This window comes from Thalassophryne amazonica, chromosome 21, assembly GCF_902500255.1.
Source record: "Thalassophryne amazonica chromosome 21, fThaAma1.1, whole genome shotgun sequence".
NCBI classification, from domain to species: Eukaryota; Metazoa; Chordata; class Actinopteri; order Batrachoidiformes; family Batrachoididae; genus Thalassophryne; species Thalassophryne amazonica.
In genome coordinates, this window is record NC_047123.1 from 32,995,193 (window position 1) to 33,018,719 (window position 23,527).

At 40.1% G+C, this 23,527-nt stretch overlaps 1 protein-coding gene and 1 long non-coding RNA gene across 3 annotated transcripts in view; one reads left to right on the top strand and one right to left on the bottom strand.

Annotated features, from left to right (window-relative positions):
* The first annotated feature begins 379 nt into the window (after positions 1 to 379).
* Positions 380 to 20,943, top strand: snap25a (synaptosome associated protein 25a). Of its 2 annotated transcripts, none has more exons than XM_034161978.1 (7): positions 380 to 549; positions 2,104 to 2,145; positions 6,824 to 6,872; positions 10,085 to 10,202; positions 16,664 to 16,783; positions 17,567 to 17,711; positions 19,370 to 20,943. In XM_034161978.1, the coding sequence occupies exons 1-7, from the start codon at positions 478 to 480 to the stop codon at positions 19,436 to 19,438; spliced, it is 615 nt and encodes a 204-aa protein (XP_034017869.1). In that variant the 5' UTR covers positions 380 to 477; the 3' UTR covers positions 19,439 to 20,943. The 2 variants fall into 2 exon arrangements, with proteins under 2 accessions (XP_034017869.1, XP_034017870.1); XM_034161979.1 differs by lacking the exon at positions 10,085 to 10,202 and adding an exon at positions 10,427 to 10,547 and having other exon boundaries at positions 381 to 549.
* LOC117502855 overlaps positions 16,124 to 23,527 on the bottom strand; it is a 29,798-nt gene continuing 22,394 nt past the window's right edge. Inside the window, exon 3 of the long non-coding RNA XR_004558416.1 lies at positions 16,124 to 16,137. This is a non-coding gene — a long non-coding RNA (uncharacterized LOC117502855). The remainder of the gene's footprint in view (positions 16,138 to 23,527) is intronic.

Sequence of the window (23,527 nt, forward strand, 5' to 3'; positions counted from 1 at the left end):
GATGTCCACATATGACCTGGTTGTGACAGACAGATGGCTACCTTTGGTTGGTGGGGATGACCTAGGACATGCTTACTAATCTAATTTGATGTAATTATGAGAATGATAATCTACCACAGTTCAGAACATCACCAAACTGAGGAGTCATTTGTTTTAAGCGCATCCAGTCTTTGGTTATTTTCATTCTGCTGACACATTTGAAAGTTTTTCCACCAATGTTGTCAGATTTCTAAATTAGACTATGAAGAAGCAGCTTCATAGTCTAATTTGCACCCAATTTCAAATTTGTAATGGGAATTTTTCAAGCGATCTAGTGACCTGAGGGCGTGTATGCCTCATGACCTTGCATGTTTGCCATTCTGATGTATTTGTCTTTTTCCATCTCTGTCTTTCTCTCTCTTCCAGCCCTCCCCGGACTCCCACTAAGACTTTCTCTTCCCTGTTGGAGAGTATCTCCACCCCCCACATCCAACAGCCATGGCAGATGACGCGGACATGCGCAATGAGCTGTCAGACATGCAGCAACGCGCCGACCAGCTGGCCGATGAGGTGAGAACAGTGCACTCACTGGATTAGAGCGGGGTGAATTTGTGCATTACAGCAGACAAATCAAAGTAGATTCTCACATACGAGAAGAACGTGCCTCATAAAATTCTTTAAAATTATGAATGCAGCATAAATTTGGATTAATGTGCAAATGTGATTTTTGCAGACAGCATCAACTGCTTTCAACAAACATTCATGTGTATTCCTCTGGGAAAGCAAAAACATCCCATCATGGAATCTAGAAATAGAAATGATTTTATATTCTGGCTCCGCCTCTTTATGCAGATTGATATTTAGTATGCCATTCACTGCACACTACCTGATGCCCGCTGATCTACGTGATAAATGGATGTGTTATTTTTCTTAGGCAGATATAAAAAATTTTTTTTAAATATTTACTCTTCATTGCATGACAAAAATACAGCAGTTTTGTTGGCTGCTGACTTTCCATGTATATTTGTACGTTACTGTCAGATAACTAATTCACATGAGCTTGTATTGTTTGTTTTCATCTCAGTCTGTGATAGAAAACCAAAAGCTGTGTATGCATACTAAACCGAACCTTTGCATAACAGCGTGAGGCGGAGTCTTGGTTGGTGTGTATTACTGTGTGCATGCGTGTGAGTGCACATGACACTTAGGCGCGTTGTCACATTCGTGTGTTCCACTGGGCGTTTGCACGAGACGCAGGGAAAAAGCCTCAGTCATGCCTCCGAGCAGATCGACCCACATCCCTCCATCACATATGAGTCACACGGGCACAGCTGAGCAGAATATTAAACACACACACGTACACGTCGCACAAGCACAAAATGGCGGCATCACAAAAAACGTTTCACCTACATCGCATTTCATGAGCTCTTGAGGCCACAGCAGCCGGTATAGCGACCACTGATACTTCTGCAGATATTTAGGTTTTTTTTTTTTTACAGTTACTCATCATATAATACATATTAATTAAGCTGAACTCCAACTAGTGGTGGGCTTGGTGGCCACTGCAATTAGCACAGCAAACACAGGATTAATGGAGAAATGCATTTTTGCATATTCATCTTTGACATTTTGGGTTCTGTTAGACGCAGTGGAGAACCACTGAACTTCCTACTTTGACCCATGTTTTCATCTTTTAACGTGCAAAATCTCTATAAAATAAAGTAAAATAGTTTAGTTAAGTTGCTTGTGAAGCCATGTTGCTAATCGCAATGTCCTGGTGGCCACTCGGGGGCACTGTTGCTTATCCAGAAAATGAGAAAATGTTTGAAATACAAACCAAACTAATACCTTTTAAGTGGATGTGCAAAAAGGGGCAAAACCAATTTTTACTTTATTTATTTATTTATTGCAGTTTCTGAAAAACAACTTATTGTAATAAAAAATTCCAGAACGATAGAAGAATAAGACAAAGAAAACACCATGATATTTTGTGCTTTGGCAGAGGTTTGCACTGTAATGATGGCAAGTTTTCTGTGAAGGTTTTTTTTCTTTTAAAGACTGAAGCTGTCTGTCAAATTAAGTTTTTGAGGAATGGAAGTTAACAGTGTTCTAATTTATCTGCAGTCACTGGAGAGCACCCGTCGTATGCTGCAACTGGTGGAGGAGGTGAGAAATCAGTTTTTAAATAGTTGTTCCACTGTTTTGAGTCCCCCCCCCCCATCACACATACACACACACCTCATTTAACACACAACGCACATTTAAATCAGCTAAATACAAATTCTTTTATTTTTGCTGCATGCATGATGCTACCTTTAAGTTTTTGCAGAAATTGTTCTCTATCATCAGTGTTCTGTAAATATATATATACGAGGGCTGTCAATAAAGTAACGGTCCTTTTTATTTTTTTCAAAAACTATATGGATTTCATTCATATGTTTTTACGTCAGACATGCTTGAACCCTCATGCGCATGCGTGAGTTTTTCCATGCCTGTCGGTGACGTCATTCGCCTGTGAGCACTCCTTGTGGGAGGAGTCGTCCAGCCCCTCGTCGGAATTCCTTTGTCTGAGAAGTTGCTGAGAGACTGGAGCTTTGTTTGATCAAAATTTTTTCTAAACCTGTGAGACACATCGAAGTGGACATGGTTCGAAAAATTAAGCTGGTTTTCAGTGAAAATTTTAACGTCTGATGAGAGATTTTGAGGTGATACTGTCGCTTTAAGGACTTTTCACGGTGCGAGACGTCGCTCAGCGCTCTCAGGCAGCGTCATCAGCCTGTTCAAGCTGAAAACCTCCACATTTCAGGCTCTATTGATCCAGGACGTCGTGAGAGAAGAGAAGTTTCAGAAGAAGTCGGTTTCAGCATTTTATCCGGATATTCCACTGTTAAAGGAGATTTTTTTAATGAAAGACGTGCGGACGGGTCCGCGCGTTGGGACGCAGCCGCCGCGACGCTCCGCCACAGGAAAAACACCTCTGTTGAAAGCCTTAAGGACAAGTTGGAACATGTCCTGCCTGTTAAACAATTTCTCATATACTCACTCCACTGAAAGCCATCAAAAGCCGCCTGGATTTTACAAATGGTTATCAACACGGAGGTGTTTTTCCTGTGCCGCCGCACCGCGTCGGCTGCGTCCCGATGCGCGGACCCGTCCGCACGTCTTTCATTAAAAAAATCTCCTTTAACAGTGGAATATCCGGATAAAATGCTGAAACCGACTTCTTCTGAAACTTCTCTGTTCTCTCACGACGTCCTGGATCAATAGAGCCTGAAATGTGGAGGTTTTCAGCTTGAAACAGGCTGACGACGGCGCTGAGAGCGCTGAGCGACGTCTCGCACCGTGAAAAGTCCTTAAAGCGACAGTATCACCTCAAAATCTCTCATCAGCCGTTAAAATTTTCACTGAAAACCAGCTTAATTTTTCGAACCGTGTCCACTTCGATGTGTCTCACAGGTTTAGAAAAAATTTTGATCAACCAACGCGCCAGTCTCTCACCAACTTCTCAGACAAAGGAATTCCGACGAGGGGCTGGACGACTCCTCCCACAGGAGTGCTCACAGGTGAATGACGTCACCGACAGGCGTGGAAAAACTCACGCATGCGCACGAGGGTTCAAGCATGTCTGACGTAAAAACATATGAATGAAATCCATATAGTTTTTGAAAAAAATAAAAAGGACCGTTACTTTATTGACAGCCCTCGTATGTATATATATATACACACATACATATATACACATGTGTATATGTATATATATATATGTGTGTATGTATATATAGTCTGTTTGTTGCACATTGTTCTTTCAGTCAGTGGTCACTCTAACATTCAACTACTACTCTATATTCTGATTAAGCAAATTATTGCCTGAAAAATTGCGATGGCAGTGTTGCCATATCTCGCATCTTTGTTAACCTTCTTTACAGTTCCACCACTTCCTTGTCTTATTTTTTGTAATGTACATAGCTACAGGCATGAGACGTTACTGTGCAGTGGCACTTTAATGCTCTGGGCAGCTACGGCAGAATCCAGTTGTATTAAATATATTGCAGTACTACAAAGGCGTTTTGCCATTGTTAGATTTTTTTTTAGTTGTTTGGAAAGAAACCTCTCATAAAGTGATAGTATTGCAATACACTGTACTGGTTTCGCGGTCATGCCACTGCACAGAAACATTTCATATCTGCAGCCACGTTTGTTTGCTTCACAGTGTTGGAGGATACAGCAGCTTAGTTAATTGGTTTTGTAAAAGGTCAACTGGTTTCAGCCCAAACATTTATTGTATATTTTAACTTAAGAAGCATGTTAATTGTAAGACTTTTCAGCTGCTACCTCGTTTTTTTCACTCAGGGTCACCACAGCAAAACCGAGGTGGATCTGCATGTTGGTTTGGCACAGGTTTTACGCCAGATGTCCTTCCTGATGCAACTCCACATGACATGGAGAAATCTGGCAGGGGGTGGGATTTGAACCAGGAACTTTTTGCACTGAACTCAAGCGCATCAACCACTTGGCCACCACCCCTTTTAAGAGCATGTTAATCAAGCCCTTATATCAAGACCTCATGAAGCTGAAAGCTAAAATGTGTTATTTCATATATATCCATGATAAGTTTGTAAATACTTCAAGGTATCAGTGTTTTTATGAGGTTGGTTTGAGGGCGGATCATCGAACTCCCTCCTCTCCTTGTTTGGATCATGGGTAATGACTGCAGGAGTTTCATCCAGGGACTCATTTCATCTGCTCTGGGATTTCTCTGGCAGTAAGGAACGCTGAATTACAGGATCATTTCTACAGCGCACACTTCCCGTAACGCTCCCGTCTCGCTTTGCAAACATCATCGTGGCTTTCCTCCTAAACTGCTGAGGAAGCAGGAGGATGTGTGTGATGGTCTGACGAGGATTAATCTAATTTATGCAGATCAGGTGCAGCCAGGTGCCACGTCTTAGCGCAGTGTGGATGTTATTTCTAAGAAGCAGAGTTTCCTTATTGTCGGCTGGCGCTCATCTTTTCTACCAGCGTCAAAACGTGTAAAGCCGAGCCGGTGGCAAAAAGATTTCTTGCTGAATGTTCATGCAGACTCACGTTGCACAGCACACAAGGAATTAATGTTCAGAAGGTTTAGTGGAACTGACTTCCATTTGAAAAAATGTGGGAAAGACACGGAGTCATTGACTGGTTGCAGAAACAATAATGTACGATTGAAAGAGCGATGAAGGTCGCTGGCTTGAACAGGTTGAAGGAGAGTTATGTTCCCATGTTATGACAAATAAATCATTTATTTGTTTGCTACTGAAAAGCGTGTGCCCTGATGACCTTTGACCTTCTTGTCAGTGGGACACTCCATGTCAAATCAAAGGTGTTGCTGGTTATTCCATTTAAGGGTCATTGGGGGGTGGGGGCTGGAATTTATCCCAATACTCATAAGGTGAGATACAGCGTAAAACCTGGAAGGGTCGCAGTTCATTGCATGGCAACATATAAAACAACTCATTCACACCAATGCCCAACTTAAAGTTTCCAGTTCACCTAACCTGCATGTCTTTGGAAGTGGAGTGAACCCACGCAAACATGGTGAGAACATCCAACTCCACACAGAAAGGACCACGCAGGAAGCAATCCCAGGTCCCGGTTCTCACTGTGAAGCAACAGTGCAAACCGCTAATCCACCATCCCACCTGTTTCAAAAAATGTAAGCCCTATATACTAGACCTTGAGGCCTGTCAGTGCTGATGATCTTCGCATTCCGTAGCATCAAGCAGATGAGTCTACAACTCGCCCTAGAAGGGACACCAGTCCAACACACATTACGTCCCAGCCAAGGCCAGTATCCATTTACACTGGGTGTACTTGTTATGAATACCAAAGGGAAGTGGAACCCAATATGCAGGCAGCAATGAGACCAGTAGTAAGTTGCAAAACCACAGTGATTTAATAATCCAGCTATGACCAACAATTCAACCAAATGATATGCAAGGACGGGAATAAAAACGAGTCCAAACAAAATACAGGGTGGAGGACAAACACGAGATACAAAGGAATAAACAAAACAAAGAGAGTGAACGCATTTTTCCCCAATTTTCTAGCGCTAATTACTTCCAGATAATCTTCTCTTTCGGTCTTTCACTCATTCGTATCTACTGGAAAATTTCTGCACTCCATGCAAACTTTCCAAGTGGATTTAGAAACATAACTTGAGGGAGTAGCAATGGCGTGGTAAAGCTAGATGCCCTTCTAGCTACAGTTTTCACTTTTTTTAAATTTAATTCTCATTTAATACTAAAGAATGGAAGACAGATAAGTGTAAGGAATTAAGGTAACACTTTACTTGAAGGTATCATCATAATAGAGACATGACACTGTCATGAAGGTGTCATAAACATTTATGACCGTTATCATTAAGTGTCATTCAGTTTTATAATGACAAGTTGACATGGTTTTGGTTGTTTTTATTATAACAACTTGTCCTTTAATCAAAGTGACATGACCAGACGTTGTCTTTTGCCTTCATGGTCTTCGGTTGTGTGCCAAGTTGTCAATTTATCATTACAAAAACCGAATGGCACTTAATGACAGCAGTCATAAACATTTAATGACATTGACATAATGTTTACGACACATTCTTGACTGTGTCATGTAACGGTTATGATGATACCTTCAAGTAAAGTGTTAGTGGAATGAATGACCAGTCTCCCAACTTTTCTGTTAAAACTGTAACATGGCTGTCACTCATATTTGCATGTTTGGTGATTTTTCTGATCTACCCAAGATCTGATTACTAATCTTTCTGTTTTAATTTTTGAATTTCTTTTGTCCTTCACCTGTCACTGTCTTTGGGGAGTAGAGCAAAGATGCCGGCATCAGGACTTTAGTGATGTTGGACGAGCAGGGAGGTGAGTGTGTTAATCACTGATCTGAGAACAGCCAACAGTCTTTCTATCAGTGTTACAGTATAGCAGAAATATGAAACCGTGTCAATCACAATTCATATACAGCTGTCTGTTTTAACTGCATTTCCGAATGGAATCATTATTTCCTTTAACTGAGTATTTCTGTTTGGGGTTTTTATTTAATTCATAGTTGATTTGAATTTGTTCTGTTTGAAAGTGCCAATTTAACTTTCCTTTTCATTCCTTTCAGCTTTTTGTTTCCTTTGCCTAACATTTTTCTTTGTGGTTTGCCAAACTGCCTTACATTTTCCAGCATCGTTTTCTTTTCAGTAACTAACAAAGACATGATTTATTTAGTGAAATGTTGTGCCAAAACATGAACAAAATAATGTACCAGCCGCTGCAGTGCCAAAAACCCTGCGGCTTCCTGACATCATTCAGCTGGATTTGGTTTCCCAGCGACAGGATGACTCCTAGTCTGATCTTGGTTCTGTTTAGTTGTCGAAATATTGATTAAAATTGTTTGCATGTTGTAGTTATGCATTTGCAGCTGCCACCAGCCCAGATATGTCATACAGGAGGTGAAACGTAGAAACGATCGATTTAGCTGGTAAAGACAAAAATATTCAGTCACTCGTCTATCAGCCCACATCCTGCTGTTGTATAATCCCTGGTCAGACTGGAGCAAATCATGGGACTGTTAGTCCAAAAAGTGACTAATAGTGTACAATACGTAAATACTGTGCAGTATAGACTAATTCATGCATTTTAAAATCTGTGAAAAAAAAATTGTCAGGCTGTCTTCTACACCTGTTGTGCTGCTTCTCCAAAAGTGCACCAGCAAAACCTGACCTCTGACCCTCCATCAATGATTTTTCTGCAGCTCAACAGCATTTTTGGAGTACTGTAGACAGTACCAAATGGAGACAGTTTGCATGAAATAAACACACAAATCCAAACTCTCAGCCATCACCATATATAATTCCATATATAATTGCATGAATGTGTTCCAACCAGGGATTTTACAAAAGAAACAAAATATCAAAGAACTAGTTTCTAAATCTGCTCCATATTTTACTGTGCCTCACCCTGTCACACTCTGCTTGCACTGTATTTCCTTAATTGCAACCCTGAAGGAAATTTTTGTGCTGTGCAACAGTTGTTTGCCTTCACCAAGCCACCATCCACCAAATCAGCATGACGAACGCCCCGCTGCTCACAGCAGTCCATGGGCCAATCAGGGTTTCAGTACCACTTACAGGGATTAAACAACACTTACAACCCATGGCCAAAAATTGAATAGTTTTGACTGTGTTTAATACTTGGCCTCCAAAGTAATGGTGAAACCAGGTCAACGTCCATTAGATTGCATGACATATGACAGGAAAACTAACAATAACAGTGCAAACTAGTTCATTTATTAATCCTTTTAGCTCAACCCATAATTTGCATCACGTTTTTTAACCAAAAATTAGAGCAACTTTAACTTTTGACCCCTGTACAAATTGAAATTGCAGCCATTTTTTTCTGTTTTTGCCCCATAACTCCACAGCATTCAGTCATAGATAGTCCAAACTATACATTTTTTTAATTTTTATGAACCAGACAAATAATGTGGTATACTTTTCAATATGACTGCCGAATGTTTAAATGTTGACCCCTGTGTATGAGAGGTGATTGAGAATTTCTCAACATTGCACCCAGTGACTCAAGATATGTTGGTTTCTCAGAATGCAAACGATGGAGAATCACACCCTACTTTTGGTGGGTCAGGTTTAAAACTTCTCAGTTACCCCTCGTAATCTTTCATTGACTCCAACCTGGCTACAGCTACCACCATAAGATGTCAGCATACATTTTTGTGTGTGTGTGTGTGTAAGCCATGGTATATTGAAGCTGGATTCCAAGTGTTGTTCAGTCCCCTTAAATGGCATCGAATAGGTCAAAATTTGTTTCTGGCTCATGGACTATTAACCAGAGTTCAATTACACTTTCACTTTTAACATTCCTGAACATTGAAAACCAGACAGGCACATTGAATTTGTTAAGACCAAGTGTAGTGCAAAAAGAGACTTTTCGATAATTCTTGACAAGACACATTCACCATTCTTACATCCTGATCCCTCTCTATTTACAATGTGACAAATCACAAGTCGTGCAAGTTGCTTAGTTAGATTGATTACTAAGTTATGAAAAAAAAAACAGCTTTAAATACTTCATGTTTCTATACAAGATACGGCCAATCCCATGATATTCAACCACACACATACTAGATTTTAATCATTAAATTACACAAGGACAAGGAACTTTATGCGCCTATTAAAAGTTTCATAACACAAAATAGTTACCATGCTGACGACCTAATCCCAGGCTAGAGCTCAAAAATGGGATTATTTTAAAATGAGGAGCTTTAATTCCATAGAGAATCTCTCTCTCTCTCTCTCTCTCTCTCTCTCTCTCTCTCTCTCTCTCTTTTTAACAAGTTACAGTCACCATCCTCACGTGCTAATCCTCAGATATTTATATTTCAACTGGACACAGGTAGTGCAAGTCACATAGTTGAGTTTGGGCTCAGTCTTTAAATTATGGAAAGACTATCAGTTTCAGCATTGACTCGAAAGTACACAGGGAGGAGAGGTGCCAGTTTTTTGGGGTGGGTTGGGGTTAGTTAATTTATCACGATGTTGCACCATTAAAGAATTTCAGCAATTGCTTTCTTTGGTTTTATGCAGTTTAAACACATTTTTTGATCAACTCAGTTACAAGAACATCCAATAAAAAGGAGAAATCTTTCATCCATCATGTCATGGACTTGTTCCAGCTCTGTCAAGAGGCTGACGCAGCATCTGCAGTGTACAGACTAGAAAGGGAGCAAAAAGCAGCCCAATTTTGTGCTCCATTTCATTCAACACCTCTCCTGTAATACTCTCTGTATGGATGGTGCTCCTTATTCCTCAGTTAGCTCAGTCAGCCGTGGAGGAGCCATTCCACCCATTGTACATGGACACCCCCCCCCCCCCCCCCAAAAAAAAAACAACAAATCTATGATTATTTTCTTAGATTTTGGCCCACCAAAGGTATGCACTCAACAGAAATTTGGTTCAGTCTCCATCACCTTGACGTGCACGACTCAGCTGCTGCTCATCATAACTCATATTTCTGTCAATCAGTCAATGAAATTCATTCCACTACTGTCATCCCTTTGTCCTGACCAGAGCAACTCGATCGTGTTGAAGATGGCATGAACCATATCAACCAAGACATGAAGGAAGCCGAGAAAAATTTAAAAGATTTAGGGAAATGCTGTGGGCTTTTCATATGTCCATGTAACAAGTAGGTACTGACAACATGCCCCAAAGGTTCTTTACATATGTGGTGGCGTCCAGTTTTTCCTCTTTTTTTCTTTTTTTTCTTTTTTTTCTTTTTTGCTTTCTTTCGTCACAGTGAGTGTCTGAAGTTGTTGTCTTCTCTCCTTTGTCTTCTCTTTATCTCTCTCTCTCTCCCTCTCTTCTCTCGTGCTTCGTTCTGTGGGGAATAAATGACTTGTTTTTAATCAGAGCAACTGGAACGGATCGAGGAGGGAATGGACCAAATCAATAAGGACATGAAGGATGCAGAAAAGAATTTGAACGATCTAGGGAAATTCTGTGGTCTTTGCTCCTGTCCATGTAACAGTAGGTGCTGCTTGCCTGCCTGCCTGCCTGCCATTTAAAATAAAGAAAAAGTACCTAAAAAAAAATAACAAAGACACAAAAAACGAGGTAGAAGTGACATAATTATGGCCATCAGCCAATAGTCCGCTCTGCTCCACTCCTAACAGCTTTGCCCCGTTCACATATGGCGCACTGCAAATTCACACGGTACAGTGTTTGCAGATACACACCAACAAGTGCAGGCACATGCACGGGTTTCTATGGCGGCCTCCTGGAGACTATAAATAAAAATGGATGAGTTACCATCGCTCCCATTAGGAAAATAGTAGAGGGGACAATGTGTTTTCATGTATTCTGCTTGCACGTAGTAACTGGAAAATGGATTTTGCAATTTTGTGTTGACCTTGAGGGGTTAATGGCAGGGGCTAAATTTCAAAATTGGTGAGATGTTAAAAACTGTCAAAGTAGTGTGGCATATTTGTGATGTATGGTTCTTGAATTATAAGTTAAAGGGTCCAAAGGTAACATTGCTCAGTTTTTCATAAAACTGGACTCAAATTGTTTAATTTATAAAATAATTTGAAATTAGACTGGTTTGCCCCTTCTAGACTGTCAGATTACATAGGAAACAAGGTGAAAAGGTGTTTGGAATTTGAACTATGGATATATACACAACCTGACATCATTTATCCTCTACTATAAGCAACAGGTTCATTGCCATTTCCCCCAGCAGCCTGTACTCAAGGTTCTTGAAATGGTGCAATGTCTCCACCTGGTGGACATTTACCATTAATGCAAGTACAACAGAATTTCGCCTAGAGCCCTAATACCTTATAATGAGAAAGATTAACTGATTGACATTAGTTTAGCCCAAGTGGTTTTTGAGATATCTTGCAAAATGTGATTTTCTGACAACTACCTCTTTATGACATCATAATTTTACTCATGCTATTGATTCAAAATGTTTCACTAATTAATATAAGCTTTATATTGTCTCTGGAACCCTATTGGATATGGAGATATCCAGAGAAATGTTTTCTGGCATATTTTAGATAATCTTGTCCTTTCACCAATGCCCTCCAAAAGCTGAGACACTCACTCCGTGAATATTCTGACTGAGTTTAAAAAATTGAATACTCATTTGCGAGTTAGTCTATATACAAACAAAGGAAAGCAAGTACAATACCCGGTACTACTGTTTTTGCAAGGATAATTATCACATTTATAAATTTAACATCATCTTTGAGGAAAAAATTGGATTCACATTTTAGGTTACTAGGGGGTGATGGTGCTATTTTGGCTTCACTTTTTCAGAAGCTGTAGTATTGTCTGTCTTTATTTATAGTCGATGCACCCTCCCTACTGGATTAATCTTCAGATTTGTCCCAGATTCATAGCTCCACAGTGGCAAGCACTTTATGGTCTGTCGGGTTTGGGCCATCATTGGCGCCAATCCTTCTTTAGGACAAATAGCACAGTTTTTACCGGCGCTTATCTTTTCCCAGATGCTTTACACAGCCAAAGCAAAGCTATAGAAATACAAACAAACTCAATCCAATAAAGCCAAGCTTGAAGCATTCATCAATAAGTGCCTCTCGTATCACCAAGTGTCTTATTCTCCAAGCATCCATTTCTCCAATACTTCTCTAGTAGGAGTCATCTGCATGCAGGTGCTGTTGAAGTCCTGTTTATTATGGCGACAATGATGTAGCTTTAGGGCTTATCAGTTGTAAAAGAGTTTTAAATTCAACTAAAGAGCAGGACTAGGGCTCCCAAAGCATCTTGGTACCCAGATCATCTGCATTTGTTGGCTAGAGCTAAAAACATTGTGATCTCAGTCCCAAAATGCTTTTGGCAATCCTGGTCCAGGACTATTTGACACTTCTCCTCATGTGCATGATTTCTACCACCACCGCACTGCTCTAGCATCCAGCAGACCCCCCCCCTTTTGCAGGCAATGAGACCTTTTTGTTTCCCTCCTGCACCACCACCATCATTTCTGAACCACCGAGCACCAATAACATGGAATGACTGATGAGCATGACCCTTTGAATGCTCTTGCATGCATGACGATGCAACTCATACCAGCAATGCTGCACATGATGCCAATCGATGGTGATGTTTTATGATGTTGATTATTAACAAAAAAAATTTATTTTTTATTTTTGGAGCAGTACAGCAAAAATCTTGGGTGCTTTAAACAACAGCAAGTCATAAGACAGTGTTATGTTTCCTAAAGGCTCTGATGCACCACGCTGCGTCATGTAGCATCAACAGTGCTGCACAGAATGGAGAAAACAACATTGTATGAGAGCCTTCTCACACTCAGAGCCATATCAATTCAGTTAGAAGTGTGGTAGTTCAGTGGGAGAGGAGATAGGCTACCGAGATGTAGACCTTGGTTTGACTCCTACTCACTCTACCTGTTTGTGTCCTTTGACAAAACACTTCATCTGCATTGTCCTAGTCCATCCAGATGTCAATGGGTACCAGACTTGGCTGATGAAATAATGTCAGACTCGCGCCTCATTCAGGGGGAGTTATAGACGCTTATCCGCTCCGTGCAATGGAATCCAGCAATAAGCAGCAACAACAAAGAGCCTCTGGGGCCTATATAGTACTTTCTTATTCTAGTCTTCTAAAATAAGAAAAAACAGTTGTGTGCATTGTAACATTATATTTACAGCCAGAATGTGATGCCATAATTTTTCATTCAATGATTGAAATCAGTTAAACAACAATAAATACGAGAAGGTGGTAAACTCTTCCATAAAGTTGGTGCCCAGTGAGGAAAAAGCCCTGCAACCTGCCAAATACTTCACCCTAGGAACAACTAGCCCTGGGGTTCTCCTTCTATATTCAAAACTCTTGCATTATTGTTCTGGACTGTCTGAAGACATCTAATGCTACAAGTAGACAAGGTAGAAAGTAAAACATTGCAATAGTCCGCCCTTGAATATACAAAAGCATGAATCAGTGTTGCAGCATCAGCTGTAGGTCAAATTGGTCAAATCATTAAGAGACAAAGGCCAGTCCTAGTCACCTCTGTAATATGTCAGAGACAAAGATTGATCAAAAATCACAACAAGATTTTTAACTCTGTCATGGTGCTGAATCAAACAATCACTAAGTGAAAGTGTGAAATGATCAAATAAATATCTATATCTGGCAGGACCGATAACCATCATCTCTCTTTTGTCAGAGCCTCGAACTCTGCAACATGTCACATGTTACCTGCACAAACATTTTAACAGAAAATATTTGCCCCATCTCAGGGGTTAGTCTTAAAACTGAATGTGAGACTGGATCAGGTTCATGTGCACGGTGAGGTATGTGCAGGCAGGACATGGTCGTATTGTTCTGTGCCCGTGTAGTACCCTCCGTGTGGCAGTACTGTGCACTGCCGCTGTGCTCTTCTCTTCTGCTTTGCCACTGATCCTGCAGAGCGCTTTGCAAAATTAGCCAGTATCTTGCTCTGGGTGTTAAATTTTCTCCTCCTCCTGCAGGGAACGCGCTCACATGTGGGTCATCGAGAAAGTGAGGATTTATTCTGAAGCGTTGTGTTTAGTAATGCTGCTGAAGCTGTCCATCAGAATAAGCCAGCTCTCACTGTGCAGAACCTAATGCCTTTAGGTTGTGGCTGCCTGCGCAGCAGTTACTGGATTTTGATTGGTAAATAGCTCAACTTGCAGGTCGCTCGGGGAATGAATCATATCACTTTTACCACAGCATCTGCAATGCCTGTATGATCTAATCAAATCATTTGACTTCAATCACAGGAAAAGCGATTAGAAAAGTGCATCGTATCTGTTCTGAGACACCAGAGCAGCAAATGGCCAAACGGGATATCAAACGGTGGGAAAGTGGAGTGACAGGAGAGGATGCAAACTGCAGAAGGAAAGAACAGTCATAACAAAAATTTTTTTTTTTATTTTAAATCAAAAGATGGGAGTCAGACTGTAGCAGTGTGTGTTTACCATGGTGGGACGGAGAGCAAAACGAAGCTTTGCCTCAGTCCATTTCTAATAATAAAGCGAGTGTAGGAGGATGAGGCATCAGCTTCACTGATACATCGCCATCGACACAGCACTCCCAGATTCCACAAAACACACAAAACAAAAACAACAGAATGCTCTTCAGTGGATCGAGAACAATACGTTTACCGATGTCAGGTCAGGTACTGCAAATTTAGATTTTTGAGCAAAAGCACAGTCATGCAAGAATGCCCAGGTTTGTTTTAGATTACATGCACATAACAAAAAAGAGAAATTAAACTATTTTTTTCTCGCTCCCATTTTCCACGAGTGGAAGGAAAAGGTCGACGGTTTATTCTACAAACACAAAAGGCTTATTTCTCTCAAATTTTGTTCACAAATTTGTTAAAATCCCTGTCAGTTAGCACGTTTGCTGAGATAATCCACCTTCCTGGCACGCGTTGTGTGTCACAGGTTGCAGACGGTCTGCAGCTGTGAGTCTGGAAATGATGTCTAGTGGACATTTGTTCTGTCGGTGTGCAGGTGTACGCTATGATAAAACAACACATTTCAGATTTTATCACTTTTATCTGGTCCAAGGTGCACCTGTGCAGTAATCATGCTGTTTAATCAGCATCTTTTCCTGTATATTCATTTTGTAAATTGTGTCAGTAGAATGGCTGAAGCAGAGGGTCACCCCTTTGAGTCTGGTCTGCTTGAGGTTTCTGCCTCAAATCATCAGAGGGAGTTTTTCCTGTCACCTGTGTGCTTGCTCTGGGGGTTGGTAAGGTTAGACCTTACTTGTGTGAAGCACCTTGAGGCAACTTTGTTGTGATTTGTCGCTATATAAATGAAAGTAAATTGAAAAAAAAATTGAAAAAACTATTTAAACTATTAATCAACTATTAAATGAATCAATGGCTATTACTGAGCTCTAGGAAACACTGACCATTTTCTGTTACTTTGTGGTCCTAACGTCTAACTGATTAATCAGTGGTTATTTTCCTCGATGATAAGTTATATTATCTTGGAGACCTACACTGGATGGATTATCTTGGCAAAGGTCAGGTGCTCATTAACACAGATTTCAACAAATTTCACAGTGAAGTTAAAGAGAAATAAGCCTTTTTTCTTAATTTTTTATATTTTTTTTACATTTATGTTTTTTGAGTATATCGAGTTTAAAAACCACCTTGACCTGCTCACCTTCTGCATTATGCTTGGGTTTTTTGTGCCGAAGCATCAGAACTGTGATTACATCTCGGCACCTCGTATTCATCAGTGTCCCTTTTTCTCTCGTAAACAGAAACAGATACCAATTTAAGGGATGTGCAGAAAAAAGAAAAAAAAATTCCTTTTCGAACCCATTAGTTGACCAGCTAAGATCTACCTTGGATCCCAGCTTGTGCGCAATTCCCAGCCTGGAAGAAACATGGTGCTGGATCACAGAGGGAGGGCGGGGGGTGTTGGCCTTAAAAAGTAAAACATATTCTCTGTTGACTCCCTTCAGTTTCTTTTCCCCTTTGTCGTTTTTTGCAGTTTTTTGTCCGCATTAATCTGTCGTCTCCTACCGATGTGACAGTCCTGTACACTGTGTTGTGTGTCTGCCACACGCTCGTCTCTTCTCTGTTTTCTGTCACACTGGGACACTTAAATGTGGGAGTGGGAGGGGATTGATCTCTGCATCGACACAGAAGTGTTAGCAGTTATTCTTAGAAGGGGGAAAAGAATGAAAATGCATGCTTTTATTGTGCAAATGGAAAATCTGATTCCAGGAATGTGACTTAGCTTGTTTAATTCTGCATGTTATATACTTACAACATATAACATCACATACATTAACTGTGAGTTGACCCCATAGTACAACAGAATGAGCCTGTACCTTCCGATCCTAATCGATCAACCAGTCCATGCTTTCTGTGCTTTGCTTGACTTAGCGCAGTCCCCACCATATATTTATGTGGCAGGTGCATGAAACCAAGTAACACCTTTGTGTCAGCTGATCACGCTACATACTGGTATTTATGCTGCTACACACCACCTCAAATCCAAGGCTCTCTTTGTAGTTTTGACTCATGGGAAGCCAGCCTGGTTGAGGTAAATTATGATTTGCTATACCACTGACTAACCGTCCGTCCTCCTCCTCCCTGTTGCTGCTGGTGCTTAGGATGAAGAGTGGAGCCAGCAAGGCCTGGGGGAACAACCAGGATGGGGTGGTGGCGAGCCAGCCGGCCCGTGTGGTGGACGAGCGCGAACAGATGGCCATCAGCGGAGGCTTTATCCGCAGGTAAGTGGGCGGGGACACGCATAGGCTCAGCGGATGGGAAGGGTATTTAACTTTGCATTGAAATTTGCTGAACTTTAATGTGAAACTTTTGCACAAAAGCCTAATTAAAGAAAAAAACCCTCTCAGAAAGAGTCAGCTATAAATTTGCAAATCCACTGAAACATAAAACATTCCAAAAAGAGATTTATACTTTGCAGAGTGAATCTGATAGTACAGTTACATCTGAGGCCAGCTGATGAGGTGATGACTGAGCTAACTAGCATAGCCCCGTTCCTACTATGGCTCCCAAAGGCACAGTAGCAAGGGGCGATTGAGAAGTTTTGAGCCTGATCCAGAAAAAGTAGGGTGTGGTTGTCCATCTTTTGCATTTTACGAAACCAACATTTCTCAACATTGCGCACAGTGAGTCAAAACTTCACACATTCTCCAGAAATTTTGTTTTTTTTAGAATGCAAAAGATGGAGAACCACACCCTACTTTTTCTGGGTCAGGCTCATATCTTCTGTCACCCCTCATTTATTTTGCCATCTCCCATTTTGCTGTGGGTTGCATGTTGATTTGGTGCAAGTTTTACACCGGATGGCCTTTCTGACACAACTCTAGATGCACAAGGAGAATGAGGCGTGGGTGGCCTCAAACCAAAGACCTTCTGTTTGGAAGGCAGACATTGAGTAACTAGTCAGAACTGTGGGAATAGTCTTCAGAAGCATGGTCAGGATAGTAGGAAACTATGGTGTTGAACCAGATAATGCACATTTTAGAGCTACCTGTGCATTTGTTTAGGGTAACAGACGATGCCCGAGAAAATGAAATGGATGAGAATCTGGAGCAGGTCGGCGGCATCATCGGTAACTTGCGCCACATGGCCCTAGACATGGGCAACGAGATCGACACCCAGAACCGCCAGATCGACAGGATCATGGAGAAGGTAAAGTGTTTGTATGTCATAAACATATGAAACAGTCAGGTTTAATGGCATCATTTGTAATAATAATAATAAGAAGAAGAAGAACAAGAACAATGCATAGATAATTATTTTATTGGTATTTAGTTTCTTATTTACCCTACTAAGATTGGTGAAAATATAATTTCTATTCCCCATATCTATAGCTAAGACTGGCATGATAATAATGATGATGAAAATTATTAGAATACACCCTTTCCAGTCATATATATATATTATAAAGCATAATTATAAAGCAATTCACAAACTAAAATGTACCATAATAAAAGAAATAAGGATATAAAATCTGTGAAATAAACTTGCAGGAAATAATAAATGTACAAAAAAAATTTCAACATTAAGATAAAATTAAAACTCATATTTTTTCAAATAAAAATACAGTTAAACAATTATGTAACTTTGTGTAGATATTTTAGCTCATCAACTCAAACAATTTTTAGTGGTCCATAAAGGGGAGATGCAATGAATAATTAAAAAAAAGTCACTGTGTCAGTGTAGCTTAAGATCCTTGAATATGTTAAAAATAAAAAAAAGATGACAAAGAAAATAACAGACAACATGGTCCTTAATGCAGTGTCAGATATTTTTATGCTACTCCTTGCTAGCAGGGTGTGCAACATTATGATTCAATGATGTTATGGTAGACAACTGGCCGAAATATCCATTAATTGTAGACTGTGACATCTTATAAGTGCAGCCATTTTAGATGATGATGTTGACCAATAAAAATATGTCGTATAGAGCACAAGAATACGCTATATGCGCCATTGTATCAGTCACCATAATTGTAGCAGCACACCCATTTTGCTCAGGCTCAGACGATCACTAATCTATGTGGAAGTCTAACAGCTGAAGACTGACTTATTAAACTGAAGCTGTTGGGCATGGTGCTGATTTCTCCTCCCCACAGCTAACTAGAAATCCATATAATGTAACTCTGTAAATGCATTAACTAACAAATGTTCGCTGATCCACATGGAATTCTCACACCTGAACGCTACAGCTTTTTTGACATATTAAATCAAAGCTGTTGAGCATGGTTCTGGTTTCTCCTCCCCACAGCTAACTAGAAATCCATATAATGTAACTCTGTAAATGCATTAACTAACAAATGTTCACTGATCCACATGGAATTGTCACACCTGAATGCTAGAAGTCTTTTGATGTATTAAATTAAAGCTGTTGGGCATGGTGCTGGTTTCTCCTTCCCACAGCTAACTAGAAATCCATACGATGTAACTGTAAATGCATTAACTAACAAATGTTCGCTGATCCACATGGAATTCTCACACCTGAAGGCTACAGCTTTTTTGACATATTAAATCAAAGCTGTTGAGCATGGTGCTGGTTTCTCCTCCCCACAGCTAACTAGAAAGCCATACGATGTAACTCTGTAAATGCATTAACTAACAAATGTTCACTGATCCACATGGAATTCTCACACCTGAATGCTAGAAGTCTTTTGATGCATTAAATTAAAGCTGTTGGGCATGGTGCTGGTTTCTCCTCTCAACAGCTAACTAGAAATCCATACATTATAACGCTATAAAAACATTATCTAACAACATATCACCCAATGTAATACTTACATTTTGTGTCTTTCTCTAATTCTCTTCACCCAGGCTGATTCCAACAAGACCAGGATTGACGAGGCCAACCAGCGTGCCACAAAGATGCTGGGCAGTGGCTAAATGGCCAGTGCTGAGACCTCGACCGTCTCAGCGTTATGCGCCGCACATTGACGGGGCGCCGACATGCTTTCATCATGGTATTGACCTTCTAGGTTTGCACACATGCACATATCACCCCCCCCCCCCCCCCATTGTAAATGTTGTTCTGTGTGTCGTCTGTCAAGCTTTTTAAAGATTGTCCTCGTAAAAAGATGATTTCTTATACTCTGTGTATCATTCTTCCCAAAGGTTGTATATAGTGCTGACTCGATGGCTCTCTTGCTCACCCGTGAAGTTTTTATTCTTAAAGTATATATATATATATCATATATTATTGTATAACATATCTATATAATATATATATATAAGTACACTGCTCTGGATGACAAGTATATAATAGGAATGCTGTACACGCTTGTTTGCTTTCCTTCTACTTTCCTTTCAGTATTGTCTTTGTAAAACTGTGTCATTCCATTTAGGCTACTGTCATGCTCTTTAATTTTTTCTGGTGTAGTCACGACAAAGCGAGCAGACGGGCACGGCGGTACAGTCGTGCGGTGTTGCTCCGAGTGTTTACAATCAGGGTGCAGGCAGGACGTTTTCTTCATCTCAATCATACTGAGTTACCGTTTAGACGATGTGCAACTTAGACTCTGTAGCTGTATTAGACATTGCATTCCAAAGTGATGTGAATTGTGCGTTCTCTGCATGACAAAATGGTAGATTTTAGTCTTATAAATAAAACTTGTCTGAAAAAATATATATAAAAAAACCGATAACATGGCAGTAGCAAAATGACAAAACTGCATGCTCAGTATTAGGACACCGTTTATCGTTCCATACTCCTGCAAGTTTGCAATAGTGCCACTCTTTCTGTCTCGATATATTTACTGACTGTGACCATCTTGTTGTAAAATAATGCAAAAAGGATCAAAATGGTGAGAATACAATGAGAAATATGAGGACTCTGGGAGTTGTATTGCAAAAAAAACAAAACAAAAAAAAACACACAAAAATGACCTGTTTTCTAAATGATTATGCAGTTCAGTGATGATGATGATGATGATTATGTGCTGGAAGATGAAGACTGGTTGTGTACTGTAACATAGGTTTTGGTTGCTCTGAAAAACAAAAAAATAAAATAAACGTTTGCAATGTAAAGCAAAGATGCATATTTCTGAGAGACCTTACTTTTTTAAGAAGACTGTATCTGTAAGTTTATTCTCCCTGTGTGGTTTGTTATTGGTAAAATAATGATTATACTCTGAAACAAAAAATACATGCAAAGGGTTTTTTTTTTTGTTGTTGCTTCTGTACTTTAGAGCTATGCACACCAAATCGCCAAAATGTTGAGTAGTTATAGTAAAATGACTAAATACCTAAACCCGAATGACACAATAGGTTATACTGTGAGATTGTTGTCCTCAAAGCATGTAATAATAAAGACTCCCTCTCTGTATCCTGTCAGTGTGTGAAGTGGTGGACATTTTGTAGCTAGCTGAATTGATTAAAATTAATAAATCCGAGTTGCACGTGTCTGTTTTTATTGAACCTGTTAGGAGAGAGGCTTCTCTTGCTCTACATAATGTCCAAACATTTAGCAGGGCTGCAGCACGTAAAGTCCCCTTATTTTCTAACAAACATCTGCTTCAGCTGAGCTGTCGTCCAAACGAGTCATTATTAAAACCATAATTACTGTATTGAAACTTTGTTAGCTGGAAGATTCTGCAAGTTTTTAATAGGCCAGTAGTTCCCAAAGTGGGAAGGGGTGGCGCTGTTGCAGGATGGTGCAACAACTAGGGGGAATTTTTGACAGAAAACCATAAATAGGGCTCATGCCTCTGTTGGATTACGAGAGTTCCTGCTCATGTTGTGAGTTACTTTTTTAAGCAGAGTTTAGAAAGTCTATTTTGTATCTTTTTAAATGTGTTCAACAATAAATTGGTGATAACAAACATGCCAAAAGCACACTTATGGCCCTACTTTGCTCTATTGAGCTATTTACTGTAGATGGTGTGTAATCTGAGCACAAAATAATGCTCGGCGTGCAAAAAGATTGTATTCAGTTAATTCATTTTGAGTGTGTTTTGGGTGTAACATGAATTAAACCAGTGAGGTTGCAATTTCTCATCCTTTCTAACAGCCACGGTGTACTAGTACTGTCCCCAGTGCATCAAAGTGTGCAAGCCACCAGTGCTCCCTGAGGTGAAGCTACAAGGTGAAGTTTTGTATTTTTCCATTTGTGTTTCACTTTTATTTTGGGTAACTGCTGTTTTCAATTCAGTTTTGACAGTGCTCAGATTTTAAGAACGTGAAAATGGCAACTGTATAGGTTGGAAAGTAGGAATGACACATGGCGCTGTGCAATGCTTTGTGCGAGGTGGAAGACAGCTGAAAACCTGAGTTGATCAACAGAATTTAACTTTTTTATGCTCATCACTGGTTTTGTTCATTTAGAACAGGACTGTGGAAGTCATTTGAAAGGATTAGCAGCTTTAACAGCAAAATCAAAAACGGGATTTCAAAGAAATATCAACACAAATTAAGTAATTTATTAAGTGGGGAAAAAGGGTAATTTTTGTTCCTGTGAGGATCTGCTATAAAGACATTAAAATGTCTTGAAGTGGTTTTAGTCTGAACAAATTGGATATCATATGTTCATAATTGGATTTAAACCCCCTTATGGAAGGATCAGAGTGCATCCGGAAAGTATTCACAGTGCTTTACTTTTTCCAATTTTGTTATTTTACAGTTTTATTCCAAAATGTATGAAATTCATTTTCCCCCTCAAAATTCTACACACAATACCCCATAATGACAATGTGAAGAAAGTTTTTGAGGTTTTTGCAAATTTATTAAAAATAATAATAAAAAAACTAAGAAATCATACGTACATAAGTATTCACAGCCTTTGCCATAAAGCTAAAATGGAGCTCAAGGGTAGGGTACAGAAACATTTCTGCTGCTTTGAAGGTCCAAATGAGCACAGTGGCCTCCATCATCCATAAATGGAAGAAGTTCAAATTCACCAGGACTCTTCCTAGAGCTTGCCACCTGTCTAAACTGAGCGATCGGGGGAGAAGGGCCTTAGTCAGGGAGGTGACCAAGAACCCGACGGTCACTCTGTCAGAACTCCAGGATTCCTCTTTGGAGAGAGGAGAACCTTCCAGAAGCAATCCACCAATCAGGTCTGTATGGTAGTGTGGCCAGATAGAAGCCACTCCTTAGTAAAAGTCACGATAGCCCACCTGGAGTTTGCCAAAAGGCGCCTGAAGGACTCTCAGACCACAAGAAACAAAATTCTCTGGTCTTTGGGTGAATGCCAGGTGTCATGTTTGCAGGAAAACAAGCACCATCCCTAGAGTGAAGCATGGTGGTGGCAGCATCATGCTGTGGGGATGTACAGAGACATCCTGGATGAAAACCTGCTCCAGAGCGCTCTTGACCTCCGACTGGGGTGACGGCTCATCTTTCAGCAGGACAATGACCCTAAGCACACAGCCAAGATAACAAAGGAGTGGCTTCAGGACAACTCTGTGAATGTCCTTGAGTGGTCCAGCCAGAGCCCAGACCTGAATCCGAATTAACATCTCTGCAGAGATCTGAAAATGGCTGTGCTCCGACACCCAAAGATAGGTGCGCCAAGCCTGTGGCATCATATTCAATTACAGACTTGAGGCTGTAATTGCTGCCAAAGATGCATCAACAAAGTATTGACCAGTGGGTGTGAATATGTCAGTACATGTGATTTCTTAGGTTTTTTTTATATATATATATATATGTACAGATTTGTAAAAATTAAAAAAAACAACAACACTTTTTTCATGTTATTATGGGGTGTTGTGAGTTGAAGATTGAGGGAAATAATGAATTTGTTCCATTTTGGAATAAGGCTATAATGCGGATAAAGTGAAGCGCTGTGAATATTTTCCAGATGCACCGTATGTTTAAGACATTCTGATTTTCAAATACCAAGCTGAAACTGTGGAACTGAATCTTGGATTCTGTAAAATTACAAAACATATTTTGTGTTTAATCATTTCTGACTGTACACAAATAAGTAAGAGGGTTTGTGGTTCAAAGCCCACCTGTTCCACAATCTCACTGCAC

Coding starts and splice junctions, on each gene's coding strand:
- snap25a (XM_034161979.1), top strand. CDS start 478: ATGGCAGATGACGCGGACATGCGCAATGAGCTGTCAGACATGCAGCAA. Junction 550..2,103: donor CCGACCAGCTGGCCGATGAG/GTGAGAACAGTG, acceptor ATTTATCTGCAG/TCACTGGAGAGCACCCGTCG. Junction 10,548..16,663: donor TCCTGTCCATGTAACAGTAG/GTGCTGCTTGCC, acceptor GCTGGTGCTTAG/GATGAAGAGTGGAGCCAGCA.